Source organism: Pocillopora verrucosa, chromosome 3 (assembly GCF_036669915.1).
Source record: "Pocillopora verrucosa isolate sample1 chromosome 3, ASM3666991v2, whole genome shotgun sequence".
Lineage (NCBI taxonomy): Eukaryota > Metazoa > Cnidaria > Anthozoa > Scleractinia > Pocilloporidae > Pocillopora > Pocillopora verrucosa.
This window is the reverse complement of record NC_089314.1, coordinates 5,463,231-5,481,886: the sequence shown is the minus strand read 5'-3', so window position 1 is coordinate 5,481,886 and position 18,656 is coordinate 5,463,231. Positions and strand designations below refer to the sequence as shown.

The 18,656-nt window shown below is 37.1% G+C and overlaps 2 protein-coding genes across 2 annotated transcripts; one reads left to right on the top strand and one right to left on the bottom strand.

Moving 5' to 3' along the window:
- Nucleotides 1–3,347: 3,347 nt before the first annotated feature.
- On the bottom strand, nucleotides 3,348–6,251 carry LOC131798362 (melanocyte-stimulating hormone receptor). Its single transcript, XM_059115997.2, has 2 exons — nucleotides 5,988–6,251; nucleotides 3,348–4,736 (listed from the first exon to the last, which is right to left on the bottom strand). The coding sequence occupies exons 1-2, from the start codon at nucleotides 6,013–6,015 to the stop codon at nucleotides 3,787–3,789; spliced, it is 978 nt and encodes a 325-aa protein (XP_058971980.2). The 5' UTR covers nucleotides 6,016–6,251; the 3' UTR covers nucleotides 3,348–3,786.
- Nucleotides 6,252–11,413: 5,162 nt separating this feature from the next.
- LOC131798632 (beta-4C adrenergic receptor-like) lies at nucleotides 11,414–18,515 on the top strand. Its single transcript, XM_059116335.2, has 2 exons — nucleotides 11,414–11,551; nucleotides 17,521–18,515. Exon 2 carries the CDS (start codon nucleotides 17,536–17,538, stop codon nucleotides 18,505–18,507), a length of 972 nt encoding a protein of 323 aa, XP_058972318.1. The 5' UTR covers nucleotides 11,414–11,551; nucleotides 17,521–17,535; the 3' UTR covers nucleotides 18,508–18,515.
- The last annotated feature ends 141 nt before the right edge of the window (nucleotides 18,516–18,656 follow it).

Below are 18,656 nucleotides of genomic sequence, written 5' to 3'. Positions count from 1 at the left end.
CGATCTCTCTTAGGCTCAGTGCGTGTTAGTTGTGCCGCCTCCCCCTCAGTTCTTACTGGCTGTTTCGGCGTTTCTTTAATTACCGAGGTCCTCCACAATTCAGGTTTAGCAGTCACCTTACTTGATCTTCTTGGCGCAATGCCTCGGCCTGAACTTTTCAACTCTTGTAATCTCATTTTTAAACTTATTTTGAACGTTGGCAGTCGAAAGCAATAAATAATTGGGTTGATCAAAGATTGTAATGCAAAAAGCAGCTGCATGCATTTAAAAGCCACAGCAGAAAATTGATAACATTTTTTGCACATTCTGGAGACTGACAGAAAACTGATAGGAATTCCCCAAGTGACCATAAACACTCCGGTTACTAGTAACAGAGTAAAAACCAAGTTTCTATCCTGTTTGGTGGTTGTTCTCTTCCTTCTTCGTCTAGCTTTAAACCAAATACACACATAGCAACCAATAGTTACTATACCTGCTACCAGTAATGCGATTAATAACACAGGGATAAAAGTTTTGGGCTTTTTGCTAAATGTACCCCGATTATACATCTCAAATGTGGCCACTCCAGCAGAAACAATCCAAACAGCCATGACGGCACATTTGTAAACATTAATGCTGATAACTTTGTGATGTATTGGCCAAACAACGGAATACATTCGATCCATGGCAATCGCAGTAACGCTGAAAAGACAAACCAATTTTGAAAAAGAGGTAAGAACTGTTGAGACGCTAAAGGAGATTAATGTTGGCTTGAATACGTAGTAAATAAATGTAGGTAATCCCAAGGCTCCATAACTGAGATCAGCGACAACAAGATTGATGACCATGATGTGTTTTCGACACTTGAGCGATGGAGTCTTTATGAAAGTGAACAGCGCCAAAGTGTTGACGACGATGATGAAGAAACTTAATATTCCATAAATTGAACACCAAACCTTCCACGATGACGATTCCAAATCAAGATTCTCCTCTGCTTCGTGTGAATCCATTTATGCTAATTCAAATTTTACTGTAAAGATGATAAAATCATACTGTTAGTATCAGAAAAGAGATATGCTAAACTGAATTGAATTTGACTTATATTTGCACATGACGAAATATATGACAAAAAATGTCGTCAAGCAAATCACCAGATTTCTCGAAAAGAACTTGTCACAAGTTTTGAATTGTTTCCTCCAAAATGAAATAAAAGCCTTAACAGCTTCCTGAATTCTGAGAAGTGGAACGTTAAAACTTGGATGCTAAAGAGAGAGGCTCCCTTCAACTCGATTATACAAGGCAGAACTGTACAAATGAAGAAAAGTCATCACTAGTATTGTCGAAAAACCTCAAGACTCAGTAATCATCAAGAAACAAACGATGCAATCCAGTGGGTGACGATATTTAATTTGATATATGATAAAACTAATCAGACCTTTGCTTCAGAAGAAAAGAAAATTTCCTGCGAGGATCAATAATCAACTTTCATATAAACCAACGTATTAAATAAACTTGTTTTTGGCTTCGAGAATAATACAGAATAACCATTGTTATGAGTATGGGCTCAAAACCAACAAATGAGACGAAGATCGCGGTCGACAAATTGCGCTATGCGATCACTGCGATCAAAGGACTGCAAAGGTGCGCGAGCTCTACTTCAAATGAAGCGAAGACATACTCACCACGACCCAAGTTCTAATGATTTATTCCTTTTTTTCATTCCATCTCCGGCTGCGTCAAACTGAAAGCCGAGTTCTGCTGTAATTGCCTCTAAAATGTTGTTTACGAGTGACAATATGACTGTAATGTCAGATGAATATTAATTGACCTTTGCAGTAAGACTGAAACTGTTGAAAAAAATTATCCTCATTGAACTGAAAGCTAAGGCACAAGTAAATATCTTTCGCCCAGCAGCTAAATTCCGCTTTAAAACTTTTGCTTGTATTTTTTCGAACAAAGGCTATTGATTGAATTTTGCGAAAAATTTACATGAGTTTCCAAACAACATTAATGACTAAGCGTCCCAGAAGGCTACAAGCAAACAAAGGATTCTTTTCAACGTCTCAGTGTAATTATGAAACGATCAGGGCGGTTCATAAAAGTTCTAAAGAGCGTTCCAAACCACGATTTTACGCAAGCAGTGGGCCTCAGGTTTTCTTCATAAGATGGTCGATATAATAAAGTAATTTCGTTCCCAGTCTGTTAGTCTTCGTCCCTCTTGACACTGTTCACAAACTTAAATGTTCAAATTAAAGGTCCTGCTAAAATAAGGATGGTTTAGGACGCGGTTTTGTTAAACAACTCCTAAACTTTGGTTCAATAAACTTCCCTTTATGTAGAAGATTCTACGTTATCACATAGCCGTTTTGTAAGTTTACACTGTCGGTTTCAGTATCGTGTGTAGACCTGAATCAAATCATGACTTGAAGACAACAAAAATTGCGAGGTGCACTAGCAAACAGTAGACATTCTTTGGTTCACAATTAGAGCATTTTACTTTTGAAACTTCCATAGCCGGTTGCAAAGTATTATGTGAAATAAAAAAAGAACTCAGCTTGTTTTGAATTGAAAACGAAGCTCCCTCCCATGTCAATAGCAATAATAGAAAACAGCCAAATGAGATGAAAGTCCATGATAATATTTCTTCGAAATGCTTCCGATTGTCACCTGAATCAACACTTCTATCGATAGATAAATTAAAATGAGTTGTTGACATTATCTTTTTAACAAAGGTCTTCAGATTAAGAACATACGAAATTTCTAAATACGGTTTAGATATCGTCTACCTTGAAAAAAAAAGCTCATATACAATGAATTGAGAATTTTTTCCAGTTCCCGAGGCTCAAGTAGGGACAATATATATTGCGCGTGTTGCATAGCAACCTAATATTGGCCGAATGTTAGCCTACAAGAGCTCACCATAAAACAATGATTCCCTGTTCATCGGAGTGCGGACCTGAAATAGAGATTCGATTTCTCAGGGGAGAGAGGAGGACCCGTTAATTTTTTTGTGTGTGTCCACTTTAGTGAAATGATCAGTAACATCTTTCTTCGCTCCACTAGGATAACATCTTGCCCCGGTACCTAATCTTGATGCGATGAACTTCTGCTGACAGGCAGTTACGATCTAACACTTTTAAAAGACGGTCTAAGACATCTTTGTAAAAAAAAATGTTTACTTCAACATTATTTATTTGAAATCCTTCTTAATAACTATTAAGGTTAAATTGCTCAAGTTGTTTTTGTGCAGTTATTACAAAATTTGTAGTAAATGTTTTTTAATTTGACATACCTTGCAAAAATTGAGCGAAATTCCATTTTGCTTACAAAATAACTGAGTTTCGACAAGTTTAACTTTTCTCGAAAGGCTCTTGGTACCATGGTGAAATCAAGAGTCGAAACCGATTTCCCTCTAAAGTAGCATAATAATCCATCTTATATAGATGCATGATGCTAGAAACCAGTTCAATTGGATGTATTTTGTACATTTAGTTTACGAGGGCTGAAGATAGCTTGAAAAATGGCTGATTCTTTGTTGTGTTAATAATTAATCCGGATTAAACAAATTTTCGCATTGGCTGATACAAAGAGCCGTCCACTTGCTTTCTGTTAAATTTTAACAGTTTAATAAGAACAGTTGCGATGCTATGATCAAATCACTAGTGATCTCTTCTTTTGATGGATTTCAACCAGAGGGTCCCCTTATAAATGGAAAATGAGGGTTATCACAAAAATGTCTATGTAAGACTTCTAGCCTCTATTTCCACAGCGATAGAGCCTTCCAAAGTCACTTTCATATCAATTACACTAAACCTTTGGCTGTTTTTGTAGTTCCTGAACCTTTTGGTCACCGGGACGAATTGAAGAGTTTTTGGGTGCCGTATTGCAACACGGATGGAAACACTTCACAAACACTCTTTTGATAACCGCTTTCAAACTGACTTTAAACAGAGGCAGTCGATAGCAATAAATGGCAGGGTTAACCAGACACTGAATTCCAAATACCAATACAAACCAGTCTAAGATTTGTATATTAGGCTGGATGCAGTCTATGCAATTCGGAATAACTGATAGATATAGTAAGGGAGGACACCACGTGACTAGGAAGGCACCACTGACCAGTAGTAGCGTGAGAGCCAACGAACGTTCCCGAATGGTTGAAGGATTGATCGCATGAAATCTTCGACGCTTGTAGGAGACCCAAATGAAGATGTAACACGAACCAATGACTAACACCACAGTAATAGTCAAAACAGGAGTAAATACAGAGGCAAGTGAAAGAAAGGTTATAATGTCAACGTTACGAAAAAGCACAACCAACCCGCTCACTGTTAATGCAGATGCACAAATCCAAATTGATGCGATGGTGATGTTGAAGACCAGCCTTGAGAGAGTTTTGTGCCGCAGAGGACATACAATGGCATGCATCCTTTCCACTGCGATGACACCGAGAGTAAAAAGTGAAGCTACTTTGCAGAACCTGCTCGCCATCACCCATACGTAAAACAAAGTCAACTGTGGTCGAATTAGATAAACTAGGTAAACTGGTATTCCAGTGACTCCGAACAAAGCGTCAGCCGCAGCGAGGTTCATGATCATTACATGCTTACGAGATCTGAGCGCTGCAGCTGAGAGAAACGTGTACAGTGTCAAGAGGTTTATGACAGTTGCTAAGGCACCCACAACAGCCAACGACACAATCCAGGCAATTGTTTCAGCTTCTGTTTGATGATAATCCGCTGCATGAAACATTGTATCTAAAACCAGAGAACAGGTATACTATTATTTATCATCCCGGGCAAGATTAAATATTTTAATCGAGGCGGGAAGTCACCGGGACAGCGCTTCTGTGTTATTAGAACGCTCGTAATTTTAGTTACATGAGCCTGCAACTCAAAACCACCGGAGTTTGATGTTCCCTTTTTATTATTTAATTGCATTCAGCATGTTGTCTCCGTAAAGGAAGCCTCCAGCTATGTTTTTAACTCGCGTTATTCAACAATTTTACCTGGCGGTGACTTCGTTTAAAAGTTACGGGATGTCAAGTACGGTTGACAACAAATCATAAAGTTACAAAACACAAAACGTTAATACAAAACTAGAGAAAAGTAGCAGTGGATTTAACGAGTTTATTATTCTTCTTTATTGATGTAATTTTTAACCTTACTGAAACCTAACTCTATGAAATGAAAACGAATGATTTGAATTATGATTTTGAATACAAATAAGAATAGGTTACACAACATTTTTGCACTGACACACTCCACAAGAGCAATTTATATTATTAAACAAAACATCTTCTAAAAGGAAAAACAGTTTTTTAGGGGGCTTTGAACCCTTTCTGCAATTTTTTGGGGGGATTTTTGTAATTTTCTTTTAATCTCGATATGCTGATTACAACCAAATAATTGACAACAGGGATGTCAAACCCACAAAAGTTATTGGGCAAAAATTAATTTAGGATTTCTTTTGCTGGATGTGCCGAGGGATGAAATTTATTTAAGTATTCTAAATTACAAAAAAATCGAAGACTTCGTGTTCTAATTGGTTTAGAAATCCTTTCTATAATTTGTTACATATAATCAGCTGTTTGTGTTAGGTAATCATGAGCATAGCAGGTTCACTAAAATAAATGACCAAACTGCCACCATGCTCTTTGATTATGTTTCCGATCGAAGAGTAAATAATTGAAAAGAAAAAAATTATTTAAATTCTAAAAACTGGGAAAGATTTCTCCTCCCTTTTTCTTTGGTGAAACAAATTTATGCTTATTAGAGTATGTTCACATAAATGCCACTGATTTTACAGCCAAGGGTGAAAGTTGTTGGGATCCTTCCAGCTCAAGATTCTGTATTTTTAAAAGACAGTTGAGTTCACAATTATTATACGTATGTAATTTGATTTTACGTAGTGAAAACGTCCTACTTTCTCCCGGGTTATTGTGAAATTGCCCCGAATATCATCCTAAACAAACTCTTAACAAAAGTGAACCACACTGTTCGTTTTACCTTGATTTCTAGTGCTGTGTTCCGCCATCAATTTTTCTGAAATTTGTAAAAAAAGACAGAAATTAATTCGATTTGGAAAAGAAGACTTCTCCAAGAAATAAATTTAGTGGGTTTCAAAAGTTTGGTGCCGTCTGATGTGTCGCGGAGCCTTTGGGTAAAATGGAGTTGGTGGACTTATCACATGGAGACAAGTCTTCGAGCTCCCAACAGCAACGGGCATAAGAGTGGGAAGATTTTTCTCGAGAAGAGAGAGGATGTGGACCAATTTTGTCAAACAGCTTGAATCAATTGAATATTTTTTCCCAAGGTGAAATCTTAAAAGGCAAGTGTCTATAGCAACTGTCAAAATATAGCTCATATCAAAACACGCACACAAAAGCTGGTAAATACAGATTGATCTGTTTTAACAAACCTACAGAATTCGCGTTCCAATATGCCAAATAAGTCTCACATCATTTAAAAACAAAAAAATTTCCGTGAAATAAAAATGTTTTATGGATGGAGGAAAACCTAATTTAAAGATGCAGCAACAAGATTCCAAGCCATCTTTTTCAGATTAAACCAGAATGAAAACCCTATGTTAATAATGACATCTAATATCAGTCTAACAGCACATAAAGGTAAAAATAAACTGATTAATTTTTAACTGTCTCCGAATTGCACTAAATGAAATTTAACCTTATAAGGACTTAAATATTTTTCTTGACATTAACTTGTTTTAGTACTTAAATGCCTTAAACCCTAAGAGTGACTTGCATATGATTCCTCCTTACAGGAAGGAATTCTGCTGAATCATTCATTAAAATCATTGATCGTCAAGTAAGGAAGCTCTTGATTGTTATTCTCCTTGTCAACAGTCCGGGCCATAACCATTTCTGGATACTTGATGACGTCACCAACATGGATGTCATAGTGGGACATCGAGGAAACTCAGTCATTACTTTATTCGAGCCCTAGCGACTTAGTTCCCGACCCATATCCCATGAAACCTTGCAAAATTACAGAAGACAAGCAAATACACACAACAAGCAAAGAACTAATGGTGGTTGCGATGACGAGAAGGAAAAATTCAGATGAAAAGTCGGGTGGAGGTCCATGTTGCGAAGGGCTCGATCGAGGAATAACCAATACTAAAGGAGACGTTCTAGAGAAGAGCATGGAGAATGTGGACAGTAATGTTAGGATGTAAAGGATTAAACGAAGGGGCATTAATAATGGGCATAAATAATTTCTCACATAACACGAAGTAATCGTGTAACACAAAGAGTCTCCATGTGGTTAATAATTTAAGGCGTAAAAACTGAAAAATTTCAACCATCAGTCGTACAAGCAATCGCCTCATTGAGAGCCTGGTGTAAGAATAGCATGGACAGTTATTCAACCTTTTGATTCATAGAGACCAAAATATGATAAATAAACACATTTTCAGAAATAAGGTGATGAGAGGAGAGTGAAAAATCAATCGAGGATGCTGTTTGATTCAAACCACAAAATCTCAAAGCAAGAATTATAAGACATGTTTAGCGGACAGTGCAGAGAATTCATCTTTCTGTCCCTTGTGTGAAAAGGTAATTTTTTCACTTCTTGCTGACGTTACACAACATGATGGAATCGACCACAACCGGCTCAAAATCACTTAGTTAACGACGTTAAGCACTTCAAATACATAAAACTAGGGCAGGTTAAGCTCGTTTCACATAGAATAAGACAAATTTTAACCAGGACTACAAAGTGGCGACATCCAGTGTCTTACGTGAAGTCGAACGGGCCAAACCTTCCCCTTTCAATCAGAAAACATATATGAACTGTTATCATCCACAAAGATGTTTTTTCATCAGGTAGAGAGGTTTCACCCACGCAATTCTGAGTAAGTGATGCGTACAGGTTCAGTTTCTGTAGCGCTCTTTTCCGATGTTAATCTCGTAATAATGATTGTTTATCCCAGAAATGGGACAGAATGCTTAGATTTGTGTGTCAAAAGAAGATTAAGATCCGCCTAAAACGCATCTTCGTTTATAGTATGAAACTCCTAAAGTATTAGTAGGTTGATACATTTTGTGCAGTGAGGCGAATTTAAGCCGCTGGGAATTAGGGAAATTAATGAAAACTAAGAAAGGCAAAGATATACTCACAAACCCATTCACGAAAGCGATTTTTTCCGTATTTGTTCCTTCACTCTTTCAGTATTCACTCCTGAACATCTGACCATAAACAACTGAGTCTAAACTACTACACGTACTTAAAGATTTTTTTAAACAATGTTTTCAACTAAAAACAACTATAGCGTTAATGACGTATTGATGAGTATTTGAATGACTTATTCAACTTATTTGAACTTCAAAAGAAGGGATTCGCAAACAAACATTCAATTAAAGCTTAACAAACAAGTCTAATGCAGTTGTTTGGACAGAAGTTTTCGCTTGCATGAAAATACCGAAACCTCTTCAGTCGAATATTAAGAGATCTTTTACGAAATCAGTGTAAACAAAAGTACCGATTGCACCTCCCAAAGGGTTCGGAGCCAACAAAAGTTCCTGAAAAACGTCTTTGTAATTAAAAAACAATCGGGGCGGTTGATGTCACTAAAAACGAAGACTCTTTAAGATTATTCAAAGTGCGTGAAATAATTGCGCATTCAATCGTCGGTTTCAAAACAGCGGTAGCTATTTATGACCATGAACCGTCGACGGACTATCACAACAGAATTGCGTCACGCTATAACTTAGGATTCAATGATTTAGAATAGCGCTTCATTTGTGCAACACACCTTTTTTCCAGTATGATGAAGGCTGCACTACATGTCTATATGACGTATGAGGATGCATGGGCCGACTACAGTCAGATCATATTTTTTAATTTTACCAGCACACTGTAGACTGAAAACTACTGTTCCCTGTTAGGCCGACGTCACCGTTTAAAAGCAATGAAGATAAGTTGTGTATATGAATATGTTGTTGACTGCCGCTTACAAAGGTTAACAACCTTCTTATAGAAGAAAATGGTTGTTCTTTCGATTTAGATACTTTTTTACCGGTGTCAAGTGAGGCTCATAGATGCTGATTTTTACTTACATAAAGAACAGTTTGGTCCTCCAATCAACTCTCGTGATTACTCATCCGACTTAAAACAGTTTACTTACGAAGGAATCTAAACATAGGATGATATAAAAGTGTCCATGAGACCTATAAAAATTTATTTGACAAAACCCTCGTGAGTTACCACGGATAGATGTTTTGTTTACAAACCATGCAGTGGGAAATTAGATATATATGGTCCATTAAAAGGTATGGCAGATCCATTTAAACCCAGAAGTTAATTTCCTTCAAGACCTTCGGCTGAACAATGCTTTGTCCCACTATTGTGGGATGAGGAAAAAGTTTGAGTCCCTATGAGGAAACGAACTTCAAGACTCCGAGCTCCAAGATTCTATTTCAGTGAGCCACCGAGACATTACCGTTAGCTGATCCGGCATCACAACTTCTACCGACAGAATTACCCGTTCGCCGTGATAATAAGAGAATATTAATATATGCATCAACCCAGCGGTACCAGTTGATACCGCTGATTCATTGGAACAGAGACAATCTCTGCAATAAAATGTTAATTTTTCATTTCTGCATTTTAGCAACCTCTAACATGTTGCTGAGCAGATTTAATCACGTAACGGTAGTTTTGATGTTAAAAAGGCATATTCAAGCTGAATACTGTACTGGAGCGTTGACCATTAGCTGTGAACCATTGTAGTTTAACGGTAGTTTTGATGTTAAAAAGGCATATTCAAGCTGAATACTGTACTAGAGCGTTGACCATTAGCTGTGAACCATTGTGCGAAAAAAAATTGACATTTTTTAAGAAGAATTTTTTTGAGTAGTTTGCAGCCTTTGAGCCCGCGATGGATGATAAATTGCTTTGCGGTCGTAAGCCGCGGTGGCCAAGTGTTTATCGCGCGTTGAACTCCAGAATGAGAGACCTGGGTTCTAGCCAAGGCCGGGTTACTACGTGTGCCTTCTCAGGCAAGAAGCTTTATTCGCACAGTGCCCCTCAGCACCCATGATTTTAGTGGGGGCAACAGCATACTGCAAGGAAAACCTGGAGCCATGCCGTGGGATTGACTGCAATGAGCTAGGATCCTGCGGAGGAGAAGAACTCCTTGTAACATCACGGTACAGAAGGAGGACTCGCCGGCATTTTATAGGCCATGAAAAACCTTTTTCGCGCAATTTCTCGGACTTTCACTTCATTGAAGAAAGTACCTCTTCCTTTGTGATATATTTAATGAGAGATCGATGAATATTTCCCACATTTCTTCTGAAAATTTTAAATGTGATATTTTCGGTGTTCTTTAGCAACATCGCCTCGTAAACAAAACCGCTCAAGATAAACCTTCAATATAATTTCAGAAATAAAAGTTAAAGGGATCGACAACAGTGGAGTCACGACAAAGTTCAGAGTATCATGATGGAAGTTTTGGATCCTATTCGAGTTAATTTGATGGAGGTGTTCAAACAAAATGGACCAAAGTCGACTTCTGGAAGGCAATTTTGGTGAAACCGATGTTTTTCCGCGACGTCCTGCTGTTTGAGCCGAGACTAACATCAACCTATTAGTTATATTTTCTTATTTATATGCATAACAGATCTGTAGGAAGGACATAATTCTTTGGATATTCTCATTTAGAAAAAAGAAACATTACTTCATTGGTCAAAAGAAATAAAATTACTTCCGTGTTTCTGTAAATTGAAGGTGTTTGTGTTTAAAATGTTACAACTAATTATCTCTCCCTTATTCAAATGGTCTCTTTTACATCGTATTTATCATTAATGCCAAAAAAATTAAATATTAGACTATATGTGCGGTTCAGAAGTTTAAACTTTTTTTCATTACCTACTTATAGCTTTTTTTTTAGCCAAGCTTTTTTTTTCCTTTTTTTTTTCGTCGAACGTTCCCAAGAAACAACTGTGGTTGAATTGCTTAATTGAAAGCATCATGTCGTCTTGAAAATTAAACTGAAAAAAGGACACCACTCTCCATGAATTATAAATAGATTCAATAACATCTTTAAAGAAGTGATGCAAATACGACTCCATTTAAAAAATCTTCTATCCCGACGATGGCTAACTATGGCCAAATGCACCACATAATTCTTAGAGCAATTATAGATGATGGAGATAGTCTTCTACAGACAGTAAAATTGCTAAACGCAAGATTCGTGCTTCGAATTAAATGGTATTAATCCATTAAAATGTCATATATCAGAGATTGAATCACACGATCGAGCAACAAAGAATAACACAAAATAGCCCATAATAATATGTTTTGCAAATTGCGTAATTGTTTCCGATTGCGTGGGATATCTTCAACCAGAATCATATGCCAACATTTGTATGTTTATTTTAATTCGCGACAAAATACATTTGTCATCATCACAACAGTGTTTCGCCATCGCTGTCTCCAAGTTATACTCAAAGAATCGCACAATTAAAGGGGAGTTTTCCTTTTTCACTACTCAGGTTACGTTGAAAATACTTCTCTGAAAGAAAGAACCTTTGCTATTGCAGTAATCGGTAAGTAATAAAACACATTTTTGCAATTAGATCACGAGCTAATTAGACGGCAAACGTGAAATCAAACTATTCCTCGAGAGTCGTCAATTGTTACACATAGTCAAAAGGATACTTTTGAAACAATTATGGTTTTATTATCAAGGAGTTTAAATCATAAATTCTTTTTTTTCGATGAAAAGAATTGCTAGCGCTTGATTGGAAACTCTTCGCATTTAAGTATTAGTCAGTTTATAGTTGTAAGTCATATGGTAGGGTGATTGGGCAAAGAAAACGATAGAAAATTGCGCAACAAATCCGCCTCCGAATGATCAGGTTTTCTTCGCAAAGAGCAATTCTAAGTAAAAGAATAAACAGGCTGGCATGAATATTTTTGAATAGGGCAATTCATTTCTTTTCTCAGCAGGTAAGCATTTTGAAAAGAAAACATTGTATTTGATGAGAATAAAACGCATGAGGTTTTTGATGGATGTACGAGATTAAGATAACTGATGCGGCAACTGATGTAAAGGGAAGCGCAGAGAAAATTTGTTTCTGAAAAACAAAATTGACCTCATCTAATAGATTGCATACACCCTAGGGTGACAGGTAAAATTGAATCTATTCGGCCAGAATAAGAAAAAAATTTAAAGTCTATCTCAAAGAATTATGGAAGCTCTCATAATCAAGCCGAGAATGTTTCTATCTTAGTAAGGCTTTATAATGAATTGAAAGCCAGCGTCTGCTTCATTGCTATTTGGGAAAAGTTTTTCTTTAGGTGATGATAAAACTGTCATGAAAATTGAGGAAATAAAAAAGAGAAGACAATTTGACAGTCACCTCTTTGTCTGGCTAATAAATGGCGAGCAAAATTTAAACCTAAAACAAAAAGGCATGTAATTTTTCATTTCGCCAAAAACTCTGTTGAAAGTTCTCCTTTGTGCCCAGCTATGTGCGTGACTTTGGTGTCGACTATATTTTGTGGTTGCAAACATGTTTTTACTATGTGAATCCCGAGATGTTGGAGTTGGCTGGGGGAGCTGTCCTGGTTGCCAATCTGTCTTCGTATCAACGTGAGATCATAGCAGATCTCAGCATGCTAGGTTAAGTAGTATTCATAATTGGTATCTCAAACACTTGCAACAGGGAATAAGTTGTCACGACAACAAGCTGTATCTGGAAAGGAAATGAAGAGGGAAGAGGTAAGAAATTTATCAGACCTTGCCATGATTTTGTACAATTTGCACATGCAGAGAGAAAGGAAGACCTTTTTCTAATTGCTGAAACCAATATTCACTGGGTTCATGAATAGACAGCAAACATAGTATGATATATAAGCAATGATTCAATTGGTTCTCATTTGCTTTAAACTGGGAACTCGAGACTTTTGGAAACTTGGAACTTTTTTAGGTCACTAGCGTTAGCAGACGGTACTAGCATATTACTCAGATTGTTTTGAGTGAGGGGATGTATGAGGGTATAGCGAGTAGGCAGGGAGCTGCAATAGAAAGTGAAGATGTCTCTGCGGGCTTAAGCATGCTGGAAAGCTTAAGCGTAAACGAAAACAATTTATCAAGCCACAAACCACCAAAAAAGCCATCAATTGGATTAATTACGGGTGATCAAATAGAATTTAGCCTTTGATTGGCTAGTTCGAAACCACACTCTTTGCAATAGAGTGAACAACATAGTTTCACTTTGGAGGGATTTGAAGATTTGTAGGATTCTTCACGGTATTTCATTTCAGTACTTTCCATTATTGCATGTGGAAGTAAATTATATCTACATTAAAAAGTGAACTAGAAGAGTACTTTTTTTGCTTGGGGCGATTGAAGTCGGAGCTGGTAGTTGCGTAGGCTAAGCTTGAAGACTCGCCATAAAGACTCGCCATACTATCAAGAGCATTTGGCGGAAATTGCTCAATTGTTTGCCGAAATTTTATTGTCACCCCTTTAGCTAATAGCGTAAATATGGAAATTTCTAAAATAATTGCTCAATTCAGTCGATGTTTGCCTCAACAACCTATCTTAAACCGTTTTTTGCTTAATCCCAAACCCAAATAAATGCGATCTTTTCCTGCTTTTTTACAACTGGCCACAAATTGTTCTTTGCGTCTGAAAGCTAAACATTACTGCTATTACTCCGATAGCCAAAGGCAAATTCCGTTTCTTGAGAATTTCTCCTTACCTTTCATACGACAATACAACCGCCACTGCAGGTGTTTTTCTTATGTTGTTTCTGGGGAAGGTAAACTCGGTCCTTCTCATCATTGAGTAGAAGTTTCTCGAGTGTATGCCTGCTGGTAACTTTTTTGTTCTTTTATATTTTCGCCGACGTTAGATTTATCGTTTACAAAAGATGCTCTGTGGTGTCAGTCTAATCAATAGTCCAACAGATAGAAGGATTCAGTTGTCGCACTGAACTTACCTCTTCCCTTATTGATATGATGATTGTATCTCGATAACAATATTCTAACGAGCAAATAACTTGCAAGAAAACGCACTCACGTTCACTAGATTCTTTACAAATTGTCACGTTCTCATATCTGGCGACTGGCAGTTTCTCAGTGGGTAAGATAATCAGTACTGTTCAACTCAAAGAAGTTCAAAGGGATAATCTACTTTTTTTGAAAAGAATTTGGACTAAGCTGATTCGCGTGAACCTAACACAAGGTGAGAGAAGGTCGGTTGCTTGTAACCGGCTCATTGCAACTTGAGGACCACTAAAAAATTGATGTTGCAATAACCATTTACCCCAAGAAACAGAAAAGCTGGTAAAGCACGTTTCATTAACGCTGATTTGGTCCAAGGAAAAGTAATAAGAAACAATTAAATTTAGATTATAACCAAGCACCTCAGAAAACAGCCCGCTAATACAAGTAAAACAGACCAAAATGGGTCTCTGAATGGACGCATATATTCAATATTTCATAGAGGTTTTTTTTTTTGCGATGGAAATTTTCGTTGACGTATTTTAGTGGATAATGAACATTATAATTAAAATAAAGATACCTGTTTCCCTATGATATGGCTGGAAGCAAAATGTAAAAAATGCTCAAGGTCATGGTTGCAAAAAAGTGAACTTGTCTAATTATACAAATGAAATTCATCAAACTCAAATTGAGTGAAAAATAAGCAGGGTCTTCTGAGATCAATTAAAGTACAAATGACAGAAGGAGATCAAGATAATTCAGTTCCTGAGAAACCTTATAGACTGAAAATTCACAAGCCTTTCATGTCAAATCTCGTATTTTGACAAAACACACACGCCGACGGCAAAGATTGCAGCTTACCGATCGCTTTAGAAAACTTTGTTTGAACTTGAGGAAAACTCCGAGAAATGAAAAGTTATTGAAAACATGTTTTGGCTAAAATTTTACTTTTCTCCGGCATAACCGACGTTTGCTTTTTAATACACTTTATTCTACAATGTGATTCAATAGCTTTGCGTTCTTTGTTATTCCAAGTGAAAATTAAGATAATCTCCTGAGATATCTTTTGAGGTACTTTGCGACGCAAGATTCCTTAGCATAAATGAATTGGCGATGAAAAACACAAAAAAGAGCGAGAGTCAAACTAGCCTGCACTGGCCTCAGTGCATTATTGCGCCCGCTAAACTGTCTTTTCTTGACTCAGTACTTTGGAGGTTCGGCGCTGACGATCATTTTTTGATAGTTAAATTCGATGGACTCCTTAGGACGATCCTGGAAGTTTTCTCGTGAATTCTTTAAGGTAAATGACATAACTGGAGATCGGGTTAGTATCCAGGTGCTTGGGGAAAGTAGCTTTAAATGGGATTAGGTTTAAAATCTAATGGCAACATCATGATAACAAAATCATTTGGGGTACAGTTACTACAGCACGGCTGCATTGCAGTGGAAAACATAGCTACACGAACATTGCATTTCTGAAGAATATAAATTACTGAAAATGCCGGAAGCCGGAGGCTAAAAGTTTTTAACGAAAGTGAATCACAACACGCTTGAAGAACCATTTGGGTAAATATTTTTCAACTGTTATATATAATTTCGTTTACAATGTCAGTCATCATAGATGTTTATTTTTCATCACTATTTTTTTAGGAGCGATATTCTTCAGTAGCAGCCTTAGTGGTGTTTTTTTACATGTCTTTTTCTCCAAATACATATGTAATCGATCATCGGACACAAACCGCATATACATCACTTCGTCGCCAGAAAGCTCGTGGCATTCAGAAACACTTTTGCCATAAGATGACGCTAAACTACCTCGATTCGTGAATCAGCGGGACCATTTTCAAGAAATCTCATTAAGTTGAGAAAACATATCAGACAACCAACTGAGGTGGCGGAATAAATTTTCATTAAGTATTGTCTTGTATCTAATAGACTTGTCTAATAGCATGTTCCAATTTGAATAAATATTGAACGATTTTTTCGCAAATGAAGAGGAAACATCATCGACAGTGCAAGTTTTAGCAGTAAACATGGAATATTATTTGTTGGTTCTAAATCCACTTAATAATCAGGCATACTGTTATCAGCACATATTTTTAGCGGTCCACAAAGGGCATGTTCAAGCTTTGTTCATTGTGTTTTTTTTTTAAATAAAATGCAACTGTGAATTTTCACTCCTTTGTTGACAGTGGAAGGTCATTGGATGTTATTAGAAAAGATAAAGGAGGTTGTGATCCGTTGAATATCAGATAAGGCCTGAAGCAAAAGTCGGTGTAATTGAAAAAGCAACCTAGCTCTTCTTACTTCAGAGGGGAGGTCTTCATCTCTTGATGTTATCTAATGAAATTATCCCTTCAACGACGCGTTTATTTTTCAATTGGAGAAAATGAGTTTTCATCTTTAAAGACGACTTAGGAGTCAGGTGAATGATAAAAATCTCTCTTTCTACATTTCTAAATATTTTCAAGCGGCAAAACCGTCATCAAGGCCACAAAATAATGATTGTCCTTACCAAGCTTACTTATTTCGAAATAGAGGCAAGTGGTTTCAAATATTATACCTCTTAGGAAAAACACCGACATCAAAATAATATATCAATTCGGAGAAATGAAAATAACGAGTTTTGTGGTCCCAGCCAAATATATATCACAAGGGCATACGATCCATTATGCATCACATTGAAGACTGCCGAGTTTTCAAAGCTGAACAGAACCAGGGAAATGAGCAGTTACTTGAAGGACTTTCCAAGCAGCCGCGTGCAGGACAACTTGTTTTTGGAGAAATTTTTAGTCTGATCATCGAAGAGTAATCGTTCCGTTTTCGTAAATGTAGTGTTGCCCTGAAATCATCCCGACAATCGATACCTGATATTTCTCTTTAATAGTTACCATTGTAGCATTGTGCTACCATGATAACAACCCGGCGTAATGGTATCGTTTTACCAAAGTCAACGTCTTTCAATGATGCACTACAAGTAAAATTTAAATTAGATAAAACCTTAGAAAAAAAGTAAACAAAATCCAATGTTGTAAACAAACAAAAATTAGCATTTCATGAAACAAAAAAAGGTGAAGGTTGAAGATGGTGGATAATACCATGCTTTGCAATTAACTAGTTTGAATAAAGGGGTAAGTTTTTAGAGAAACTGTGGTGCTGCGTCGGTGGGAGAGTATAACAGGGTAATTTAGTGTTATCAACTGAGTTGAAAAGGTAAATTGGCCACCGTAAATAGTTTAAAGGCTGACGTTTCGAGCGTTAGCCCTTCGTCAGAGCGATTGACGAAGGGCTAACGCTCGAAACGTCAGCCTTTTTTAGTGTTATCAAATGAGTTAAAAGGTAAATTGGCCACCGTTAAGAGTTTAAAACGGTGGCCAATTTACCTTTTAACTCATTTGATAACACTAATTTACCCAATTAATTAGTTTGAGACACGAAAGCTGAAATTTAGGGAGGTAAAACCCATAATGTAACAACTTTGAATTAATCCTGATTTACCTTCTGCTAACAGTCTCGCCACGTGGCCTGTTTAGTTGTTTTGTTTTGTTTGTTTTCTTTGCAGGTGTGATCACTCAGTATGAACAGGACCATGAATAAAAGCTCTAACAGCTACGACTTCAATTCAACCCAAGGAACACCAACTATGAATGGCGCCATGCCCATGTCTGAGCAGGTCACGTGGTGTGTAGCACTCGCATTCGTGGCAATAGCTATCATCGTTGGCAATTGCCTGACCATCGCAGTCTTCACTAAAAGGAAACTTCTACGCATGCGTGCCAGCTACTTTCTTGTAACGTTAGCTATTGCAGACCTCATGGTTGGCACATTTGCAGTTCCACTTTATATTCATCAGTTAACATCCTACTGGAAAACAAATGTGAAAGGGACATATATTGCGTATAAGGCCATTGACATTTTCACAGCGTTTGCTTCAATCTTTGCTCTGACAGTAATCGCTCTGGAGCGACTGTATGCAGTGATGTGTCCTCTAAGACATCGCCTTACCTCCAAAAAAACCTACCACCAGCTCATAGCAGTCGTATGGATGTTGTCTTTGTTTGTAGCTGTGTTGTATTTTATGAACGGATTCGAAGTGTTCAAGTTCAGAATTTTCTTCTATTTTATTATTTTCTTCATATTCTCATCACTTTTGGTCATTTGTGTGGCATATGTGCTTGTATGGGCTAATGTTTCCTATCACAAGAGAGAGAAACCAAAGCGGGAGAGCAGATATAAGGAAGAACTTGACCAACTGAAGCGAAGTGCTCAAGAGAAACAACTCGTCACAACCCTTTTAATTATAACACTTGTTTTCGTTTTAACCTGGATACCTTTCTACATTCTTAACATCGTTGTTTTCTTAAGTGATACTTGGGAGTCATCTCACATTCCTTATGAAGTCTTCGCTTTCACAAAGCTGTTGCATTATAGTAACAGCTTTGCCAATCCAATCGTATACTCCATAAGAATACCAAAATTCACTAGAACTCTTCTTGGATCGCTGAAACGGAAAAGGACTGCGCTATTTGAATCCCTGCAATTAAGGTGATCAGTGATTTGTCGTGTAACTCTATGTAAAAAGAGTCTACAAGGCTCCCCAAAGTCTTAGGAAATTTGGGCCATTTAATACGTAATGGAAGCTTTACTGAATAGTATATGTAGGGGGGGTAGACCTCTCTGCTAAATGACAACCTTTCT